A 15,334-nucleotide genomic window follows, 5' to 3' on the forward strand; every position below is an offset into this window, starting at 1 on the left:
ACAGGGATGCAACGATTACAACCACATATATGCGCCTACTACTGACTTTAGAAGTTGGTATCATTGACTAAGTACAGGCTCATCCACACGTTTCTTCGTTACAGGAAACTGTTCCTCTTTAGATTTCCTTAGGATGGGTCTTGGAGGTTCTCTGTGGCTACAGGGCGTTAGTAGAGAATTTCAACGTTGATATATGATAGAATAAGGTATACCTTCAAGGTGGAAGAGAACATTCGACTGATAATTCTTGAACATCTGGGCGACTAGCTCAACATTCATGTTCTGGATGTTGACTTCCTGTAATCGAGAGTTGTTACTATGATGATATCAATGAAGGTGACCCAAACTTACCTGGAGACCCTTGTTCATGACCATAATGGCCTCATTAAGCTTCTCCTGTGAGAAAATGAGCAAAGCAAGTCTTTTAGATGTGGTCCAATCATAACTTACAACGTTGGTGATGATGCGGGAGAGCAGCACAGTCTGCTGATGCTCGTGGGGGCTTTCCTAATGAGTTATTAGCATCTGGGATCTTTCAAACCGTATCAAATCTATCAAATGGGAAATAAAACCGCATACCATGGCTAAAAGATTGAAAAATTGTTGTGTTAATGTTGGACGTGGAGGTGTTTGCTTGGACTCAATTGGGATGAGGTCACGTGTGGCTATACAGACTTCGCGGTCCGGGGACACTACTTGCATGGTGTTTACGTTGGACCTGATCTTGTCCGTTTGAAATCCGTCTTTTTACACCCTATTTTATATAACCAAGTTTTGCCAACCTAGGAATCTAATATTCTCTGATCATACCTATCCACACCCCTGTCTTCACACTTTCATCCACCCACACCAGCAAGCTTCGCCAGAGCTGCTTCCTCCGCAACCTCGCTATTGGCCAGATCGGTGACCTGAAATATATTCAAAACCATGCCTCCACCACCGCCCGCCAACGATGAAGCTCACCAGCAGCTGTTGAATACACTGGACATTTCACATGTCCGCAAGCCCTTCCGCAACCCTCACTGGAAACCCTCCCAGCGGCGTAACAAGAATCTCAAGCAGATCATCTCGGAGGCCACCCGTAAGGAGGCCTCAGTGATGGCAACCCAAGTCAACTCCGGTGCAACTACGCCGGGTGCCTCGGGTGCTGTCACCGATGGCACCCAAACCTCCGCTGAAGGGGCACCCAACCTGTCCCAGGCCACCCAAAACCTCTCGACCCTCGTCTTGGAGAAGAATGCCCGGGCGACGTTCCCGAATGGGCCCGCTGTCACCTACACGAACATTGAATCAGCACCATCGTTTAACCCTGCCTACCACCATCACTACTGCGACATTACGGGCCTGAGCGGACCCTACACCGACCCGAAGACCCGACTGCGGTATCACGACAAGGAGATCTTCAAGGTAATCCGGACTCTGGCACAGGGTGTTCCTGAGAACTACCTGGAAGCGCGCGGGGCGCATACCATTCTGAAGTAAAGAAGTGGTAAGATGACTACTTTTTTCAATTCCCAAACAAATGGGTAATGTAAGAAAGACTTTGGATAGACTTTGGATAGCAAGAACTCCACTAATCAAGTCTACTAGACACACAAATACGAATCACCAAGAAACGTCATGTACGACCAACACAGTCAAGCCCTTTCCACCCCACCATGCCCCTTTCGAGACAGGCTCAAGAAAACGCTCCGGCTTATTCGTGATCAATGAGTTGATCTTCGCCTTGTGCATAAGCACTTAGACTATTACCGACACCCCATGGGACAGGGTACCAGTTACAGAATCCGAAGAGACTGTCGTCGCGGCGTGACATTTGCAGAAAACATGTAAAAAAAAAATCTGCAATGGGTTGCAGTATGCATGAGCAATGCTCAACATTGTGATTCATTCGACATATCTCAATACCAGTAGATTTAGCGCTGAAGGTTGAGATCGAGAAAATCTGTGCAAATGGAGTGATCACATCATTAATGACCTAGTTCAATTGCCCGTAAAACGAAGAAGACTCTGTAAGGGAAGTTTGGAGGTGGAAAGATCGGTGCGCGATATAAGCACGTTGAAGTCACCGCCTACCATTCCTGACTTGGCGCCGATTGCATGGCAGAATTGTGAATTTCGAGTTGTTTTCCGTTTACATGCCTCGGGAGTTTTTGCTGTCACTTTTTGATTTGTGTCGAGGACTCTTCAAGTGATAAAGCTGCTGCAATAAGAGATTCACTATTTTCTGCCGCAAAGAACGCCACATCTCCGCTTTGTCCCTGCCGTATCTGCCTAGCCTCTTGCCTTGCCGATTCTACAACAAAAGACCACTTGTGTCTAGTGAAAGGTGTCTTGTGCTCTAAAACACTACATCGAGAATATTTGCACAACCTTCGATCCCACAAATTACCATCAACAGTCGAATCCGAAATTATAAAAAAGATGCCTAGCATGTGGTTAACAGAGAACCAGAGTCAGTCGCATTCGTTCTACAAGCTATAATGTTCACTGCCATGGCTGTTTATGTATAGCAACTGTCGAGCATAAGCTGATCTATACTACAGAGATCGGTGCGATCTTCTGCTCAGCAGGTACAATTTCAACGTTCCTAAAGCACCAATCACTTGGGTCGAGATCTAACCAATTCACCTGCTGATTAGGAGGCTTGTTCCTATTTGGAGGAGTGCTGATGTTCTTTGACCGGTCATTGTATGCCCATTCCGATGCTTCGCTTTTTTTTTGGAGGAAATTGAATGCTAATGCCTGCTCCACAGACTTGCTATGGGAAATGTACGCCACATGCTCCAAAAAGATTGTTATACTTGACTCACCACATCAGGTCCTCTTTCTCATCGGATTGACCCTCATAATTGGAGTCCAGAAAACTATGGCCTTCTTCACGCGCAGGCAAAAACTCAAGGGCACTGCTGCTTTCGCCGCTGGTATTCTCCTCATTCTCTTCCGCTGGCCCTTGACTGGGTTCCTGATTGAACTTTATGGGCTGTTCATTCTGTTTGGCGACTTCCTTGTCACGGTCGGTCAATTTGCGGGCAACGTCCCCGTGATAGGATCGTATGTCCAGCGTGGGCTAGAGGTGCTTGCTGGTGGGAGAAGCAATGCGGAGCTTCCTGTTTGAGTGTACACAAAGTGAGACTTGGCAATGATGCTCGCTGATGGTATTTCAAACTTCGGGTATGTGAATTTCATCGCATACGTTTCTGGGATATCAGATGCCCATCGCCATGTTTGGAGATGTCCAAGTACGCTGTACTATACATGTGACACGGCATGATATGATCCATCTACGGCCTTCGGCCTTTTGTAATTAATAATGACCCTTCTTGATCCCCCAGCTTTAACTCAACAGTTGGTAATCAGTTAATATGCAAGTTAGAATAGAAAAATTACATTGTGCACCGTGCAATCCAGATCGTATCCCTCAACTGTGCAATGGGAACCATATCCAGCTCGACGTGGCCCTTCGAGGCAAAAAAATCCAGTCACAAAGCCAGAAAAGAAGGACAAGTGAAACGGCACGCTGGGCTTAAGAGAGAAATAGTCGCACGCTCCTTTATTTCTTATTCTTCACAAACCCTCCAACTCATCATATCATTCAGTTATCATCGCGTTTTTTCCGGTTTACTGGGGGTTGTTGAGGTAGTCGACAAGGTTCTCGACAACAGTGGCCGCGTTGGGGGTCTGGACGGCCTCAGTGTGGTGGGCGATGATGGTGCAAGAGGAGGCACGGGCAATGATAACACCCTCCTTGCCCTATGTCATAGACCAAAGAGGTTAGCATATATTCGGATAGAACACGATATCATGCATTTCAGAAATTCAGGAGGTGTTTGAGGGTTTAGGGGGGACGGATATGCTTACCTTCTTGCCGTATAGACTGCGCTCGTCAGCCCGGATAGTGACGAACTTCTCACCGCAGAGAGAGAATCCACTGGCAAAGGCCTGGTCACTAGAAGTGTAGGCGGTGATCAGGGAGTTAATCTCCTCCTGGGAGAGCTAGATTTCGACAACACAAAAACGTCAGCAACTGTGTCGAAGTTTGTCCCCGCACGAGGAAAAAAACAACAGGCAAGAGCTTACCGCGAATCCGGGAGAGGCAGCCTCAACACCGGAGAAGTCAGCGGCAAGGATACCGGCCTTGTCGAATTGACCCGAGCCCATTAGGCTGTTAAAAAGAAGCGTGTCAGCATCTCTTTCCGATAATCACCGTGGGATGTTTTGGGAACAATGAGGGTCATGTCAGGGGTCGAGGGGCGGCGATGTGATGTACCTGGAGTCGACATAGCCTAATTCAAGAAGAAATCTCGTGTTAGCGGACTCGAAGAAGCAAGGGGTCAACTGTCGGCCTGCAGAGTACAGTCTGCAGTTCAAGGTGATTCATACTTTGCCAGATTGCTGAGTGCTCGCCCATGATGACTGTAAAGAGTTTGAGAGAATCTCTGTTGAACGAGTTAGAGGTCAGAGAAGAAGAGGAAGTAGAAATTTCAGCGCACACCTTTTGAATATACAGAAAAAGGAGAGCTGGGAGAAGAAGAGGAGTTAGTGGGGGGAATTAGTTGTGGCGGTCGGGAGAAGACCCCGCCAAATGACGATCCTACCGTTTGCAACTGACTTGGGATACCTAGCTTATATTGATTGTTGCATATTTATTTGTTCATTTGCTGATTTTGAATAGAAAATCTGATTTTTTTCAATGCGAAGTAAGACATTCTAATATCTATGTAGGGTGTGGTGGGTGTGTTGGGTGTGTATAGGAGATTCTCCAACTAGCGGTGGAAGGTCCTATAATAGCTAGGTATACCGAGGGGCTGAACAGTAACTTTTGAATGTGCCCAGGCGTCTATTCAAATTCTGTTCCCGGGTATGTCGAGGTTGATGTATGACATACATATCAATCCCGCTACCTCCAGTCAGCCCAGTCAGCTCAATCATTTGTACTGTCGATCATCTCAGTTTCTGCCGGAATGCCTGAGTGCCTGAATGCCTGAGTGCCTGAGGGCCTGAATGCCTGAGGGCCTAAATCTCTGAACTTCAATCCTGATTTGACCGCCATTTGGGAGATCCATCTTTTGTCTCGGGTAGCGTTTGGTCTACACCTTGGGACAGCAGATATACCGTGGAACTAGAGACAGGCTTGGCACATCGCACTGGCGACTCATAGTGCGAAGTCGGAGAATTCATGACATTCGTGACCGTGCACCGAATGTGGACATCCGTTCAACCACAGCCGATTGCCCCCTGATTTTAAGGGTAAAACGCAGAATACAACACCCTGTCTCAGTTTTGGCCAGGTGAAACGCCTCCTGCATGGCTTGGCCCTATCTATGTAACGTGGTAGCGAGCTAATCAATCCGCGACCGCTGCGCTCATTCGTTCCCACGGTAAACAAGCATCTCACACGGGCTCACCATTGGCGCTGAGACACCCCTCAAATTCCAAAACAGAATTTGGTTGCCAGTATGGGCTGTTTGCTCATGTTTCGTTGGTTCAGTCCTCGACTAGGCCAGTTGGCACGTACCTCTCGGCAGGGTTGGATGGAGGCGTTGAGTTAATTTGGCCGTCTCATTTACATGGTCCGTTATTGCGATTGCTCCACCCAATTCATTTGGTCTTCATTAATGTGCTGGTCCATACCCTGAGATTTCGCTGTTTCTTCTCTTTTTCTTAGATTGTTGTTGGCCTTCTGGAAGGCCATCTCCTCTTTTTGCAATCTGGGAATTTCTTTTAATATCATTCTCTTAATCTTCCCCCCTTTTTTTAAACCCGTTTTCTATCGCATGTGGGCTGGATTCCAATATACAACATAGTAGTACGAGATGGCAAGGGGTGTGACAGCAGTGCAGTCTCGCACGCGACCTACTAAGGATAGCATCTCCTTTCCTATTCTGACCTATTCCGATGCCTTGCCACGAAACGATCTTCGCTCTCTTGAGCCCTCACAACATCCAGGTCAGCCCGTCATGGTTGGACAGTGGGATTTCAGCCAGCCCTCAACGGGAGATGGGTGGTTCAGAAAACCGCTCACAGGCGAAGATGCAACTTTCGATTTTTGGACAGCTACACCACCAGATGAAGCCATTCCAACTACTCGATTGGGCCACCGAACTGAGGAACACATGATTGGCATTGCGTTGGGCAGTCCTGGCCAGTTAACCAAAAACGGGCCTCTAACGCCACCCAGTTTTGATACAACTATCTTTGCAGAAAGCGATTCAGCCAATAAGCTCAGCAAGTGGAAGAAGATTGGCGGATTCTTCAAGGCTAAGAATGCGCTTACATCGCTTCCAGACAGCGCACAAGAAAGCGACATCAAGCCACAAAGTAACGATTACCAACTGCCAGAGAAGCCGCAGAAAGCACGGCTGAGAAAGAACTCGACGGAGGAGTGGCCGAATGTTGAAATTGATCCTAGGAACATGCCTGGCCGAAGCATCCAAGCTCCCCAACGGAGTCGGACCTTTTCACTTGGCAACAAGCCACCCAAGGTTACACCAACTGTCGACACTCCAGATGTTGAGATGGGGCGGTACGGTGTTCGGTTTGGCGATATCTCCAAGAAGAACCAAAAACCCTCCCTGCTGGTCAGAAGGGCTAGGACATTGGACAATCTTCGCGTGCCAGATGCAACTGTATGGACTTTATCTAAGAAGAAATTAGTATGAGACTGACCGATGCACCGAGATAGGGCTTCCTGACATCACCTATACCCCCCCCAATGCCGCAGCGCCGGGCAACATCACCTGCCCAATCAAGCTTCGCCCCAGTTCCAACTTCACAGCCATCGAAAGCGGCCCAGGTGCTCAGCACACAGAATTTTTCCCGTGGACCGCTGGTGAGGGCAAATACGCTCCCTATTCAAAGCCCGTCAAAGATGCCTCCACCACGGCTCCGTCATGGCTTAAATATGGGTAGCCTTTCATCGTTTGAGTCACCAGTCATTGCGAAGCTTTTCTCCGAGCGTTCCAATGTCCCACGGTCCTCTAGTAGTTGTGACAAGCCTCTTCCTCCTATCAAGTCAGAGTCTCATACTCCACATGCCCCATTAAAAAAGAGTGCTCCACCTGAAACGAAAGCTCCATCTCCGCAGAGGACCTGCTCACAACAGAGCGCCCATTCGCACAGTACCGTTGCAACGAAGCCGGTTGCTCAACCCCGGATTCATCCGCAACCGAGAAAGGATTCGCATGTTACTCCACCACAGCAAAATACCACACATCAGCCCAGTAGGGCACTGAACCACCGCGGAAACGATGTTTCGATGCGTCCACAGCTCAGAGTTGAAACAGAAGGCCGTCCAAAACCACCCGCAAAGGACACATTCTCCCCCAGTACATCTCGAGGCTCACCATTAGCATTAAACCCAACCCAAGCCAAAATTGACCGAATCATGTCCCCATTGTCAGCCGCAACTGGTGCTAAATCGGGTGTATCGCCAGCAGAGTCCATGCGCATGCCATTCACCGATACCGTTGAGACGCTTGATGCCACTGAAGAGGAACCTGCATTCGAGCTTCGACGTCCTCTCCCAAGAGGCGAGGTCTCAAAAGCACACTCTGCACTGCGGGCAAAGCGACAGGTTCTGGTTCCAATCGGCGTGAGGGTCGATACTTTGGACCTGGAGGAGCGAGTTGTGCACAGACGACCTATGACACCAAAAATTACAGATGTTCATCTCGGGCATCGGCCTGGCATCTCGCAGGAGTTGCGGATAGAGTCTCTGTGATGTTTTGCTGCACCGTTCTCTTTCGGGTTTATTTTTCTTTCGTTATTTCTTCTTAGCCTTTTTCTTTCATGCCTGATTCCCCTTGACCACCTCTCGTGTTCTTGCTCCATACGGATCTTTCTTTCTCTACAAATGGACCTTATTCTTCTATAACATCTTAATTTATGCCTTGGATGGCTCGTATCGTTTATGGTCACGATTCAACTTTTAGATCACGGCATCTCACATGCACTTATTGTCGTTCTTGCAGATAAAAAGAGCATCTCGGTCAACTGGTATGAAGTCTCACTCAGTCACAGCTCTAAATAACGAGTTTAATCAACTTGATGCCAAACCGTCACCTCTTTGTCTAAATTGGCATTACCCATGTCTCCTTGATATGTCTCAAATTTGACCTGAAGTACACCGTCTTACCGTTCTATTGAAACAGAAAAAACCGATATCAATTCCCGGACGACCGTCAAAGTGGACACCCCAAAACTGGCCCCATCTATACGCCAGCGCATTTGACCCAGTATGTGCACTTCACTGCTCTACAATGTCAATATGCAAAATACACCGACGAGCCAGAATCTTCCCCAAAGCCAAAGAAGCGTTGAAAGATCTCTTCCGGTGCCAGATCACTCAATTCCCTTAGGACAACCGGACATGATACTATTCGGCTACCCACCTAGCGGAGATTGAAACCGACAAGATCCATACCAAAGTCATCGGGAGCGACGAGACACCCCGCTCCTGTCGAGGGGGCTACTGTTTGAAAATGGGCATTTTCTTCCACTACATTCTGTGCGGCATTCGATTCTCTGTGCACCTGACAGGTGGCTGGAGCTGGGATCGGACAGACGGTATACCGCAAGGGGAATTCAGGGGATGGTAAGCGTGTCCACCTAAGGTTACAAAATCAGTGACCACAAACAGAAGACGACTAAATCGCAAAATCAGGGCACATGTTGTCAACATCGTCCGTATCCGTAAGGGTGTAGAGTATCATCTGGACGCGGCATTCGGCAGAGACGGGCTAATACGGTGATCTCGGGACAGGTACCGAAGAACGTGGGCTCGCAGCAAGTGCGATGAACTATAACAATATGCCGAAGCAGACGCACAAAGAGCAGATGGTATAAAAATGCCAATGTATAGTGTAATTCCCTTGGTTCATCTGCAGAAATGTGGGTTTTCGAGAATGATTTTGAAGTGACGAATCGATTCACCAGTTGGGGAGGCTTTGGAAAATGTGCAAATTCGTTTTGGTCAAGTCAATGAAAAATGGTAGACGGCGGGATCGAATTTGCTGGAGGGAGAGGAATTGTGGAAGAAGGATGATGTTTTTGTTGCTGGGAGATGTTGGTGGTTAACATTATCGTCAAGTTGAGCAAGGGTGGTAAAACTGGGATCAACAAGTTATTTAGAACCCAAGAAAGAGAGGGTTGAAGCGCTAAAGAAGTGGTTTTCATTTCTTGGTGATGACTGCGGAGACATGCATTTATGTATTTATGCAACGTTATCGGTCAAATCTAGTTCGAGCACATGCTTCTAGTCCTTCGTAGGAATACCGGGGTCTTCCACAGTCTGCGTCTCGATGCCAGTATCTAAATTCACCTCCACATTGGAGACAGTCCATTCCATACCAACGTACGAGTCGCTAATGACTCTGATGTTCACCCGAGCTGTGGTGGTACTCGTGGATTCCGCGAGGATGCCCTCTGGGAACTTAACGTTGGAGCGAACCGTCAACAGGTTGGCCTTATAATCGTTGGCAGGTACTCCACGACTGGAGCCGGCACCGGAATTGCCCTTGCCCTTGCCCTTGCCATTAGATACTGGTGGCCAAGACACACGCTTCAGGCCAACCAATTCACCATCCATGCCATTGGGCAGAGCACTGCAAACTATCAAAAAGAAGCCCTCGGTTTGTGGCTTGGGGAATCTAGGGGCGTGAACCTTGCATTCAGGGGTTGTGGGCTGATTTCGCCGTGTCATGGACACAGAAATGCCCCTAGCAGAAACACTTGCAACCGACACCGACAGCTGAGGCAGCTGGGACGTAATGCGAGTAAAGTTAGATGGAAGGTTGAATTTCTTGACTAGAGCAGCAATTGCACCAGTAGGCTGTGACGAGAGCGACACGAGTGTACCTGGAAGACCACTGGGTGGCTTCTCGGTCGGAACGCCTGGCAGAATCGACAACGGGTGATCTTCAGGCCAGCGCGCTGACTTGATGCATTGGAGGAGAGTCATGAGCATCTGACACGCAGGAAGATACCCGAGCTCAGCCATAACATCGATTGAGGCCTGGATAACACGTATTCCTTGATCAAGCACAGATGTCTGATCACCAACATAATCAGTGATGGGGAGATCGATCCGGGACATGTAGGCCTGCAGGAGAAGGAACGCCTTCGTATGTGGGTCCCAGAGTGGCGCATCGCCCATGCAGTCAATAGACAGCGGCAGATTTTGGGCCAACTCAGCATTTATCAAGTCTTCATTGTGTCTGACAGGCAGCTCGTCGAATTCGGTTGCGGAACACATCCAGCTCAAGACATCTTGGAAAGTCGGATCACGCTTGGCATGTGACACGAGGTACCGTATCGTCTTGTGCGATAGGTAGTAGTAACTCATGATCTTGCCGAAGGGAGTAGAGTCGACCTCTCCGGTGGCCGAGTCCACGAGAACACAGGACGATTCTGCGAGATCATTGAGCGACTTCGCAACCAGTTCAACCATAAAATCTTGAGCTGTGGCCTGGGCTGCCATAGTGTTTTGTTCCTCTGCAGAAATCTCTAGACCGTAGTATGAGGGGTTCTTATGCAATCGACGGAAGAAGAATGTCCAGGTCAAGTAGTCCAGTGCATCTTGTTGCGTTCCAATAGTTCCAGCAGATACCTCGGCGCCGAGATGGTTGTCGAGAACTTTATGCAGGGTCGACTCAACGGGGAAACCTGTGTGGAGGAAATGCTTGTAAAATGCCTTCTTTGAGTCCTGGGTGAAGATGCGCGCAATACCGGATGTGTCGAACTGCGGGCGACCAGCACGACCGAGCATTTGCAAAACATCCGTCAAGTCCATGTCCCGATAGCCTTCGATCTTAGCGTCGAAGAACTGAGTGCCTTTGACCACCACAAGATGTGCCGGAAGGTTGACACCCCACGCAAGGGTACTAGTCGCAACAAGAACCTGGATCTTGTTGTTGGCAAAGAGTTCTTCAGCCAGCTGACGATCAGATTCAACCAAACCGGCATGATGCAGACCAATGCCGAAGTTGAGGGCTTCTCTTAAGGCGTCATCTTTCACTCGCGCCAGGTTCAACTCAAGATCATCTTCAGACATTCGCACAAATCGACGAGGATTATCCTCCATACCGCAGTAGTTGATCAAATCTTTAGCAGTCAGACGAGTTTGTCGGCGAGACGCAACGAAAACAATGACTGGCTTCTCTGGTGAGTGGTTCTTGATCGCGAGGAAAGTTGGGCGATTCATGGACTGCATCAAGGGGCAAAAGCCACGCTGTTCAGGGAACCCATCGATGAAAATCTCTAGTGGAACCGGGCGAACTGAATGACGGAAATTATACAGACCTTCTTTGACACCAAGCCAGTTAGCTAGATCAGAAGCATTGGCACATGCAGTGGACATGCCCATCAATCGAACTGATCCTTTGGACTGGGAAGCGATATAGTTCATTCGGGAAACGATGATTTCCAGAATGGGACCTCGATCGCCACCAAGCAAGTGGATCTCGTCAATAATCACCAGGCTCACCTTCCTGACGTAGTCACGGGTCTGCCAACTACGTGAGATACCATCCCATTTCTCAGGTGTGGTAATAATTATATCGGCATCACGAATTGTACGTGTGTCAGGTGTATTGTCACCGGTCAACTCAACAAGCTTCAAACCCATCTGCCTAGTGAGACGCTTGCGCCAATCTTGAACTCTCTCACGGACCAATGCCTTCATTGGTGCAATGTAGACAACCTTGGAGCCGGGCTTCTCACGGAAAGCCCACCACATTGCCAGCTCAGCTGCAACAGTCTTTCCACTACCAGTCGGAGAACCGAGGAGAACGTTGGCTGGTGTGTGGTAAAGGAGATGGAATATCTGTGTTTGCATAGGGTTGAAGAATTGGAAGCGTTGCCCATACACTTCCTCAAGAACTGGATTCTTTAGAGCCGATATAGGAAGTGGCTGGAGATTGAGTAGATCGGTATACACACTTTCAGTGTCCGGGCGAATGAGGTGCTGAAAAGAAACCGGGCTGACGGTTTCAGCACCCAGCCAGCGATCAGAGATCACACGAATGTAGATTTGGCTGGGAAGCGGATCAGAAAGTGGAATAGTGAAGTTGAGTTCATGATCAGCGTAAAGCTTCTTCCGGCTTAGGATGAAGTACTCGTGGTGATAGATTTCTGAGGTTTCCGAGTTCTCAACCCAGACCCAGAAGGATTCAGATGCTCCGTGGTGGCGATCATTCCAGGTAAACTCTGGGTAGATGGAAAGGCGAATGCGAAGAACATCGCGGTTAAGTGGCGCAATCTCAGTCTCAACACTCAAAGTCGGGAAATTGTCCAGAAGTTTGGACAATGTGTTGCCCATGCGGTGGTTATGAACAAGCTGGCCAATCTCCGCAGGCTCCATTTCCTTCATCGACTCGATGGAAGTAGTTGGAAGCTTTTCGTCAAGGTTACGTAGGATCGGCTGGGGCAAGTCAAACTGACGAAAAGGGTGATCAAAGGGCCAAATCTGTTTCTCAATGGACTTGCAAAGAGACAACAAAACTTGGCATTGATAGCCCCAGCGACGATTCAATGCAATCATAAAGAGAGCACGGCAAATACGCGCCGCATTTTGGGCAACATATCCAGTATCGGAGGCTAAAGCAAAGTCCTCAATCTTGGCGCGAGAGATGTAAGCTTGCAGCAAGAGGTTGGTTTTCGCGTGTGGCGTATCATTTCCTCCGGCAACTTCAGTCTGCGCAACTTCCTCGCGCAGTCGCTGGAGTTCTTTCGACTCGCTGTCTCTAGATTGGATATTGTCGAATTCTCCACTCATGCTAATCATCTTGAGTACATCAGCCTCACCAGCTCGGGGACGCATCATGTCGTTGAAAATCTCGACACTGGTTTGCAAGACATAGTATTGACTCGCAATACGACCAACATCCTTGGCTTTAAGATCCTCGGTCTTGTCGTTGAAGATGATCATCTGACTCTTTTGTAGCACCCGTGCTGCTTGTAAGATCAACTGCCTCCTCCTTTGGACCAGCATTGGGTCATCGCGTAACTCGGCGAACTCGATTCCATAGTTTCTCGGCTCACGTTTCATGCGCACATAGAGGTAGGAGTAGCCAAGCCATTGCACAGCCTCTGGAACAGATGTGACTGTTCCAAGAGAGATTTCAGCATTCAAGTTATCTACAAGTCGACTAGAGAAGCGTGACTCGATGGGCTGCTGCGCAGTAACAGCAGATAGGTAGTGGCTCAACTTGTCATGAGTAGTACAGATAAATCCGATACCGGTGTCCTGGAACTGCGGACGACCTGCACGACCAAATATTTGCATGACATCGAGAATGCTCAGGTCAATAAATTTACCCTCTTGGGGGTTATACAACTGAGTACCTTTGATAACAACTGCTGCTGCGGGAAGGTTGACACCCCATGCCAAGGTGGCAGTACAGCAAAGTACCTTGATGAGACCTTCAGAGAACATTCGTTCCATTAGATTGCGGTCACTTCGAGTCATTCCGGCGTGGTGGGTTCCAAATCCGCTAGCGAAGAGGTCACGAAGTTCACGCGCACGCGCATGTTTCATGTCACGAAGGGCATTGGAATAGTTTTCATGATCATGACAGCTAAACAATTCCTCTCGACCCTCCTCCGCAGCTAGCTGCATAAGCATCCTGGCAGTCATAACAGTATCTTTGCGCGAGTGGACGAAAACCATGACTTGGTGGCCTCTCTCCATCATGTCACGAACTTTCTCATAGGCGACAGAGTCAATGTTATCACGGGATTGTTTGGAGCCAGGCTTTCCTTTGACACCGATGAAGTGTTGCTCAAGAGGTACAGGTCGGAATGATTGATCGAAAAAGAACATGCCGGCCATTTTGTTCACTTTCAGGAAGTCCGCCACATCAGTGTAGTTTGGAAGGGTGGCCGATAAACCAACAATGCGAATCAGTGATTGTGTGCTTTCGACCTGACGTTGGGTTCGAGCGACCAAGGATTCGATGACCGCTCCTCGCTCATCGTGCAGCATGTGGACTTCATCAATAATGAGAAGGCGGACCTTCTGAACAAGCTCTGTATCTCCAGTGCTTTTACGCGTCACGACATCCCATTTCTCAGGGGTTGTAACAATGATCTGGGTCTCGACAATCTCTCGTTTCGTCAACTGCATATCACCGGTCAGTTCGCGGACCTTGATCCCTAACCAGGCTAAACGTTTCCCAAGCTTTTCCGTCACCTCAGCAGCCAAAGCCTTCATGGGAGCAACATAGACAATCTTAAAGTCGTCAACTTGGACAGCGAATTCAGTCGCCTCCGGGTTTTCCAACGGGTTGGGGGATGTGTTCTTTCCCACGGCATTGAGAACAGTTAACATCGCGGCATCCGTTTTACCCGCACCAGTCGGCGCGCAAATAAGCATGTTTTCGTTGGTTTTGTATGCAACATCATAGAGCAAACTTTGCATACGATTGAGGGCTTTGTAACCCTTGAAGGTACCCCGACAGAGGCCATCCATTTCAGCAATCTCTACCAGTTTACGGCCTTTTCCAAGTGTTCCGACCTTTGACGCTGGGATCGCGAATTCAGTGTACTTCGGTTCCTCAATCTGCTCGCTACCCAGAGGCAGTCCATATTTCTTTCCATTTGCTGAGAGTGTATTTCCAGAAGTTTGTTGCTTGAAAACATGCGGGTAGGAGGGTTCCGATCGGGTTTGGGCCGGCATCAATGCTGCACTCTTGTGTTCGAAGTCGCGTTGTTGAAGAGCATGTTCTCTCTCTGCTCGTGTTTGGAGTCTACCTGCCATGAGCCCATCTGTTTGGGATTCCAAGCGGGGTCCTTTGTCGGACAGTACTTCTCCTCGGTGTGCTATCAGTTCGATAACCAGATCCAGGTCATCGAACCCAACAACCTCGGCCAAAGACATCTGTAGCTCCTCGTCGTTGCTGTCAGCAGCCAGAGTGGCAATGATATGTTGAGCAAGCTCAGTCGCATCCATAGTTGACTTTCGCATGGCCAAATCCTGGCACTTGTCTTCTAACCAGAACCGGTTGTAGGAAGACCGCGGTGCGAGGCCAAGTCCGTCGAGCCCATCGAAGCCGTCCAAGTCGTCGTAAGCTTCATCGTCCGAGCTGATGATATCCCAGACATCATCATTTATCCCCGGAGACGAGTAGTCGTCAATATCCAGATCAAGATCGCTTCCATAGCTGATCGATTCGTGGGGAAAGTCTTGGGGGAGCTTCAGATCGGCAATGGCCTGGCGCATAGCTGCTAGCTGTGACAGCCATTGTGATTCGGAGGCTGCTATAGTGTCCATGATGGCAGATAGAACTGTTCAGTTGACTTAATGATTAAGAAGTGACAAGCCAAGCAACAAACA

General features: G+C 48.8%; 6 protein-coding genes across 6 annotated transcripts; 3 read left to right on the top strand and 3 right to left on the bottom strand.

Annotated features, from left to right (window-relative positions):
• Positions 1–128: 128 nt before the first annotated feature.
• Positions 129–582, bottom strand: Pdw03_3693 (DASH complex, subunit Dad4; the record flags this gene model as incomplete). The annotated part of the gene is made up of 5 exons (XM_014676427.2): positions 129–157; positions 213–297; positions 352–396; positions 451–507; positions 580–582. The coding sequence occupies 5 exons, from the start codon at positions 580–582 to the stop codon at positions 129–131; spliced, it is 219 nt and encodes a 72-aa protein (XP_014531913.2).
• Positions 583–927: 345 nt separating this feature from the next.
• On the top strand, positions 928–1,482 carry Pdw03_3694 (YL1 nuclear, C-terminal; the record flags this gene model as incomplete). The annotated part of the gene is made up of 1 exon (XM_014676426.1): positions 928–1,482. One exon carries the CDS (start codon positions 928–930, stop codon positions 1,480–1,482), a length of 555 nt encoding a protein of 184 aa, XP_014531912.1.
• A 942-nt stretch (positions 1,483–2,424) lies between these two features.
• On the top strand, positions 2,425–3,118 carry Pdw03_3695 (Protein transport protein; the record flags this gene model as incomplete). The annotated part of the gene is made up of 5 exons (XM_066100568.1): positions 2,425–2,455; positions 2,547–2,573; positions 2,643–2,691; positions 2,757–2,772; positions 2,822–3,118. The coding sequence occupies 5 exons, from the start codon at positions 2,425–2,427 to the stop codon at positions 3,116–3,118; spliced, it is 420 nt and encodes a 139-aa protein (XP_065955968.1).
• A 503-nt stretch (positions 3,119–3,621) lies between these two features.
• Positions 3,622–5,181, bottom strand: Pdw03_3696 (Profilin; the record flags this gene model as incomplete). Its single annotated transcript, XM_014676424.2, has 7 exons — positions 3,622–3,753; positions 3,862–3,996; positions 4,081–4,165; positions 4,271–4,286; positions 4,384–4,439; positions 4,496–4,521; positions 5,116–5,181. 7 exons carry the CDS (start codon positions 5,179–5,181, stop codon positions 3,622–3,624), a joined length of 516 nt encoding a protein of 171 aa, XP_014531910.2.
• Positions 5,182–5,816: 635 nt separating this feature from the next.
• Pdw03_3697 (uracil phosphoribosyltransferase) lies at positions 5,817–7,723 on the top strand (the record flags this gene model as incomplete). Its single annotated transcript, XM_014676423.2, has 2 exons — positions 5,817–6,629; positions 6,686–7,723. 2 exons carry the CDS (start codon positions 5,817–5,819, stop codon positions 7,721–7,723), a joined length of 1,851 nt encoding a protein of 616 aa, XP_014531909.2.
• A 1,533-nt stretch (positions 7,724–9,256) lies between these two features.
• Pdw03_3698 (DEAD/DEAH box helicase, putative) lies at positions 9,257–15,271 on the bottom strand (the record flags this gene model as incomplete). The annotated part of the gene is made up of 1 exon (XM_014676421.1): positions 9,257–15,271. The coding sequence occupies one exon, from the start codon at positions 15,269–15,271 to the stop codon at positions 9,257–9,259; it is 6,015 nt and encodes a 2,004-aa protein (XP_014531907.1).
• Between the last annotated feature and the right edge of the window lie 63 nt (positions 15,272–15,334).

This window comes from Penicillium digitatum, chromosome 1, assembly GCF_016767815.1.
Source record: "Penicillium digitatum chromosome 1, complete sequence".
In the NCBI taxonomy this organism is placed as follows: Eukaryota; Fungi; Ascomycota; class Eurotiomycetes; order Eurotiales; family Aspergillaceae; genus Penicillium; species Penicillium digitatum.